The 6,766-nt window shown below is 39.9% G+C and overlaps 1 protein-coding gene across 5 annotated transcripts; it reads left to right on the plus strand.

Annotated features, from left to right (window-relative positions):
• The first annotated feature begins 360 nt into the window (after window positions 1-360).
• On the plus strand, window positions 361-5,453 carry LOC107217058 (LARGE xylosyl- and glucuronyltransferase 2-like). Of its 5 annotated transcripts, none has more exons than XM_046744024.1 (12): window positions 361-860; window positions 1,161-1,290; window positions 1,408-1,577; window positions 1,659-1,842; window positions 1,985-2,529; window positions 2,610-2,771; window positions 2,912-3,214; window positions 3,298-3,494; window positions 3,585-3,726; window positions 3,835-3,965; window positions 4,167-4,259; window positions 4,372-5,453. In XM_046744024.1, the coding sequence occupies exons 2-12, from the start codon at window positions 1,212-1,214 to the stop codon at window positions 4,505-4,507; spliced, it is 2,142 nt and encodes a 713-aa protein (XP_046599980.1). In that variant the 5' UTR covers window positions 361-860; window positions 1,161-1,211; the 3' UTR covers window positions 4,508-5,453. The 5 variants fall into 5 exon arrangements, with proteins under 5 accessions (XP_046599980.1, XP_046599982.1, XP_015509907.1 ...); XM_046744026.1 differs by having other exon boundaries at window positions 1,414-1,577; XM_015654421.2 differs by having other exon boundaries at window positions 362-860; window positions 1,408-1,547.
• Window positions 5,454-6,766: the final 1,313 nt, after the last annotated feature.

Raw genomic sequence — 6,766 nt, forward strand, 5'->3', positions numbered from 1 at the left:
AAAAATTTTCCAGCCCCGTATCGACATAAACGACCCTATTCAGACTAATCGCACTCTCAGGAATGCGACGAGGATATGATATCCCGAATTATGCTCAATCTGGTAACAGCTCGATGTTCCGCAACAGTTTCCTTCCGCTGCTTTCCGAGTACTCATGCAGCATTGAGTCAACGCTACCGTGAATACCACATAAGCTTAGTCGGTAAGAGCGTGAATGATCGTAATTCTTTTTCAACCGTTAGCGTAGCGACGAAGTGAGTTCTATTCACGAGTAACTCTAACAGATGGAACCCTGACTTGAGCCGATCCGTCCTTCCCTCTGTGCCAATTCCTGGTACTCTCTGGGAGTATTTTGTTTCACTCTATTGACAACAAACAATCCACATGTTATTTCCACACTGTGACGGCGATCCGTTTAGACCGCGGAGATTAAATTTTTTTAAATTGCTCATAATTGAGTACCGGCTGTAAATCGTCTCGCGGGCACTTCTGCCATTAATTCGTATTCAATCTGGTTTTCGTCATGCCTGCGTGCATCATATGTGTCGGCAGAAACCTCGATATGTTTTTCTGCAAGCTTTTACTTCTAATACGATAAAATATCGATGAACGTTTCAATTATTACACACAACATCAGTTCAGTTAACTAGTTCAGAATCACACTTTGCACAATAATATATTCATTGTGTTTTTGTTTAACAAGCGTATAGGTGAATGTGTTCATTTCTTACATTCTGTGCATGCTCAATGTTTATAATATTCTTTCTGATAATTATACACATGATACATGCATCGTCTCTGCAACTACAAATTATATTCTGATATGCAATTTGTCACAAGTCATCCGTGCAATCCTTGAGGTAAGCTCAATCTATTCGTAGCTTTATATTTTCTTATTCTTACTTAACCTCGACAATATCAAGCTCGTGTATCCATCGTCATCGTCGATGTTGTTCAATTGATTTCACCTTGCTCTCCCATTTAAAACCAAAGTCACGAATCAGTCAACTCATACGACACGGCAGAATGTAGATGAAATTGTCTCGTATACTGTGAATCCCTGTAACATTTTATTTAGCTCTTAGCTCGAGTCTTGGCTGCTTCTCATTCTAGTTTATTCTCAGTTTGTAAATGTGTTAAAAAAGTAGAACATTTTTCAGGTTTAGTGTTCAGCGTTTCTTTCAGGCTCGAAGCATGCCCAATAGATTGGAATGGCTCGACCATGGATAAGGTGTTTCATTGGAGCCATTGCGATATCGACGATGTTTTACTTCTACTTGTTCTCGAACGGTGAGTATGTATCTGCCGATATGATCAGGAATCTGGGCATCGTACTGATTAATATTGGCCGAATTAAAACAACATCCTAAGCAAATTATTTGATCGACGGTTTTGACATTTTCTCAGTTGCAGAAAGTGACAAATCCAAAAAAGCACTTCAGGCTGATCTCAAATTTAGAAAAGTATATACTAGCATAAACGAACCACATAATCTCACTGGCTACCGAATGCCCGACGAGCAGCCTCAGCCTCGAAGGAATGTGGAGGTAACATCGTTTCACTTGTCCAGCTCGCCTGTGGGTGATTCTAGAATATAGCATAGTCCGTTACTCTGTAAATGCAGCTGCATTTCAATAATGATATCCTAAAATTAACAGACCGAGTGCAGCATCATCCACGTAGCGATGGTATGCGCAGGATACAACTCGACATTTACTACCGTAATTGTGGTCAAGTCCATTTTATTCTATCGAAGGAATCCTCTTCACTTTCACTTCATCGTAGACGAGATTGCCAACACAACTCTTTTTACGTTATTTGAATCATGGAATCTACCGAATGGTCAGTACATCTATACTTGCTGTTAAACAAAGTATTCGCTAGTTATAATTCTGTGAAATCTTGATTTCAAAATGACATTTCCATTTTATAAGTACAATAGTTTTGAATAATCTTCTAACAGAACATTCTTCCTCAATTTCAGTTCAACTGAGTTATTATAAGTCCGCAGAATTGGTACCGCGAGTAGCTTGGATACCGAACAAGCATTACTCCGGAGTTTACGGTCTGCTAAAACTGATTCTTCCTGAGGTACTAAGTGTTGATAAAGTGATAGTACTTGATACTGATGTTACCATTCTAACGGATATACTAAGGCTATGGAAATTGTTCGACAACTTTGAGTCTCAGCACCTCATAGGATTAGTAGAAAACCAAAGTGACTGGTATTCAAAACCGTCAGCAAGAAACCCGTTTCCCTGGCCTGCATTGGGTCGAGGTTTCAACACGGGGGTCATTTTGATGCACTTGAAGCGACTTAGGAGTATGGAATTTCTGAAAATATGGGAAAAAACGTCGCGAGGTACCCTAGAAGAGATTTCCGAAACTCATCTCGCCGACCAAGATATAATAAATGCTGTGATAAAGAAGTACCCCAGTATATTGTACAGGCTTGATTGTACGTGGAACGTTCAGTTGAGTGTTCAAACATTGAGTGAAAATTGTTATACTAACACGAACGAAATAAATGTAGGCTACTTTCTATTCACTGTTAAGTCATCGTCTCATTTATCAATAATTTACGAACATACAGAAATTATTATGCTCAGATTATTCACTGGAATTCACCAAAAAAACAAGACGTGACCAACAAGCATATTGACGACTTTCGAAAGGCGTATCAAATATTTTTAGAGCTGGACGGAAATCTGCTGCGAAGGCAGCTTTTCCCATGCCAAAAAGCAGACGAGCGAGTTTTTTCCCAAAACTCGGTAAGTTCGATTGTAAGAATTTTTGGTATATCACGTTCTAGAGAAAGTCACCTGTATATAATTCTTTAGTTCAGTGATAATCTCTATAAATGCTGTATTCTGCCTTGTTTCTTGAACCTTGAACCGGGCTTATTTTTCAGGAAACTGGTCACGGCACGTGTCAGAAATTCGAGGAAAGTTCGCGAATTAACTATCGTACGTATTTGTTCCTTCTCGAGTACGAAAACAACTTTCGGTACATCCCAGACGTGACTCTGATCACGCAGTGTAGTGGAGACCGGTTAACGCTTTTGGAAGATTTGTGCAAACGTTGGAGAGGCGCGATATCCGTGGCCCTGTATTTTACGGACGCAGACACTTATAATTTCATTAAATTTGTACGGGGTTCGGAGGAGCTGAGCAAACGAAGAAACATCGCCTACCACGTCGTCTACAAGGAAGGGGTAAACGTGTTTTCTGCACTATCATTGCACGAATTGTAATCGGCGGCCACACCTAAACGTAAAATAACAATCTTCATTCGCAGGACTTTTACCCGGTAAATTATTTACGCAACGTAGGAATGTCGCACGTGACTACATCCTACGTATTTCAATTAGACGTTGACTTTTTACCCTCCAATGGTTTATACGATACACTGATGAGCAGTATTGTCTCCCTGCGATTGACCCAAGATAGACAAGTTGCGTTGATAGTACCTGCCTTCGAAACCGAAAGATACAGGTATCAAGATTTCACGTGCGGTAATCCGCAATCCTTAAATAATGCATAAATATATTGCCCACTTATGGAAGAAACCCTTATTATGCTCAGGTTCAATTTTCCCGAGAGCAAAGAAGCCCTCGTTAGGTCTCTGAACCGTGGTATGTTTTACACATTCCGATATCACATCTGGTCCCAGGGACATGCGGCAACGAACTACACTCACTGGTGCAAGGCTTCTGAGCCATACGAGGTAAATTATACAAGTACGATGTGAGTTCTAATATTTAGAAGTTTTTTACCTCAACGCGATTGCCAATTAATCTTTTTCTATGCATCAGAGTCGTTATTTTTCTTGCAGGTTGATTGGGAGCCAGACTTCGAACCGTATGTCGTGGTTCCGAGTTCGGCTCCTAGCTACGATACCAGATTCGTTGGTTTCGGTTGGAACAAAGTCTCGCACATAGCTCATCTGGCGGCGATGGGATACAGGTTTGGAAATTTTTATAACCTGGTGAAAAATATATTATCAGGCCGTCAAAATTTTCTAGAATTTATACTTTCGGATACAAAAATGGGCTGTGATGTTATTAAAAGTATCCTGAAATTTGAAAAAAATCAAGTTCAATATACGGCCTGGAGGTTTATCATGTTTTACGTCGAGGTAAAAAATTACAGGCAATGACTTTACAGGTTCGTCGTTCTACCTGACGCGTTTGTTATCCATCGTCCTCACGCACCGAGTTTCGACATCGTTAAATTTCGACAGGACTCGTTATACAGAAGGTACCGAAGTTACTTTTGAGGAAAACGCGTTTCCTACAAGGATGCATAACTTCATACCGCTTGGATTGTTTTCATGTTGACTTTCTTTTATATTTCTTGACTTTTATTTCAGATGCCTGAAAAAATTGAAAGACACTTTTGTCGACGAGTTGTTAAGGAAGTACGAGGCTAGTGCTGTTTCCAATTTGAAGAAGCGATCCCGTTCATCCGGGACAAAAGTACGAGATGAAAAGGAGCAAAATGCTTGATTCGCCGTCTCTACACTCTGGAAATCACCTCGCCAAGTAATATTAATCTGGTATTTAGACAAGGAACGCATGATTCGCATACTACCTACACTCAGCTCTCCAGAGAAAATTGCGTTCACTTTTACTGTACCAAATGCAAAGTTTGACACGAACGTGCAGCAAACCGCCAAGACGTTTAAAAAAAAATTTAATAAATAAATAAATTAATATTCGCGCGCGACAATTTTGAAAATGACGTAAATTCTTGAGTTGCGATTACCGCTTCTTGCTCTCTCTCTCTCTCTCTCTCTCTCTCTCTCTCTCTCTCTCTCTCTCTCTCTCTCTCTCTCTCACACTCTCTCTCTTACTCCTATTGTAGCCAGAGATTCTAAATTTTTCCCATTAGTTCCCGTCTACGGGAGAAACTTAGTCCTCTTCTGAGGCATAAGCCGATTAATTACTTATCACTCGCCCCAGGTTTCCCAACTTTTCCCATCCCAGAACTGCGCGAGCTCCATTCTCTTATTGTTTTATTGTGTCGAGGCCTGATGCTACTTTTGAACCGGCAATGAAATCTGTAAAGAAATTGCTTTTCGTGTTGCCTGGAAACCTGGTACTAGTCGAGAAATTTTAAATTCACAAACTTTTGGCTATCTAGAATATTTCAGCGGGATTGATTAGTTTACAGCGCAATGCACACAGCTTGCGTTGGGAAGAATTTATTCCACTCCGAAGACACTGAAAGTTTAGCGCCTTCGAAATTTATACCTTGAATGCAAAGCGCTGCTAATAAACACCTCGCGATCAGACATGCGAATTTACTTCCGAAATGAGGTTCTAAGCCATTAAGCGCGATGGGAAGCACTCAAAATGGTTTGGCGGACTGGCAGGTATTAGATTAAGTCAGTGTCTTGATTTAAAGGTCCCAAGAAGGCGATTTCCCGTGATTTGGTGTTTTTTTTTTTTTTTTTTTTTTTTTTTTTTTTTTTTTTTTTTTTTTTTTTTTTTTTTTTTTTTTTTTAAAGGGAGAAGAACAACGAAGGTTCTTAAAATTTCGAATGTTTTTTAAACGCAAATTTGAAAAGTACCAGAAAAATTTGTTGTCGTCAAATTGTGTGTTGAAATACATTTAAAATTTGAAGAAGCTTCGTTGTTTCTCTGCATATCAAAAAAAGGAAAATAATCCCCGTAAATCACCATTTTTAGGCATCTAAACCAGGACACCGCCTTAATTCCAAATCGATCCCGGTGTAATATCATATAATATTTCTGAATACACCTAATTACAGTACCATTACAAAACTGAAAAGTGCAAAAAATGCGTGTAGATTCGTAGAGAAAGAAAAAAAGCGAACGAAACAGTAATGTTCAATTTCAGAATTCTCTCAGCGGCGATGAAAGAGGAAACAGGCTAGGGGGTCGGATTTTGTCGGGCGAAAATCCTGTGCCATGGATAAAATATTACTCATCTCCGAAGACGTGGAAGTCCCGAAGGCTTCACAGGGCGTAACTCGTGGTCGGCCAGAGAATTGAAGAATAACTGGTAGCTTCGAAGTGATAGAATGAAAACAGGAATGATGCGAAATGATAAAAAGTCAGCCAGGCGCATTTCAAATCGAGTACAACGCGTACATTGAATACATAACTGTCGATAACGTGGAAACAGGAATAAATCGCGATCGGTTGAATAAATCGGCCTGATCGATTTTCCCGATTCAGCTCCAAACGCGGGTTTGTACTCGACATTTTCGCGCTGCATCGTATTTCGAACGGAAATGTGCTACTCGCATCTCCCAATGCAATTTAGTTGCCGCAATTCGCAATAAACTATACCAAAAACTAAAAAGACTGATGTTCAAACACGCTGCTTAGTCAAATGGATTTGACGGACTTTCAGTTGGGCGTAATTAAACTTTATTTGGCAAATAACTGAGGTTTATAATAACGAGAAACTCCGGGCTTTACTAACTCGTGATTTCAACAGTACCGAGTACTAATTATTCTAATGCAATACCTCTGTTATTTATTCGCGTGGTTTTAGCCTGATTAGCCCGCGTAGTGGAATTCCAATATTGAATCATCCGCGTATTAACTCGCAGGGACTCGGCGTATAACGCGATCGATCGATCATTACAGATCTTTCAGAGTACGTGAACGAGTAATTATTTCATTCATAGATCTCGGCGCTGAACACTCGATATGATCAATCCAGCCGCGCCAAAATTTCGTCTGATTATCCCGTACGCTGTTCACTCTCCGAGTTTGTTGAATTATTTTCAC

Source organism: Neodiprion lecontei, chromosome 6, assembly GCF_021901455.1.
Source record: "Neodiprion lecontei isolate iyNeoLeco1 chromosome 6, iyNeoLeco1.1, whole genome shotgun sequence".
NCBI classification, from domain to species: Eukaryota; Metazoa; Arthropoda; class Insecta; order Hymenoptera; family Diprionidae; genus Neodiprion; species Neodiprion lecontei.

Coding starts and splice junctions, on each gene's coding strand:
- LOC107217058 (XM_046744024.1), top strand. CDS start 1,212: ATGGCTCGACCATGGATAAGGTGTTTCATTGGAGCCATTGCGATATCG. Junction 1,578..1,658: donor TTCACTTGTCCAGCTCGCCT/GTGGGTGATTCT, acceptor TAAAATTAACAG/ACCGAGTGCAGCATCATCCA. Junction 3,495..3,584: donor TTCGAAACCGAAAGATACAG/GTATCAAGATTT, acceptor TATTATGCTCAG/GTTCAATTTTCCCGAGAGCA.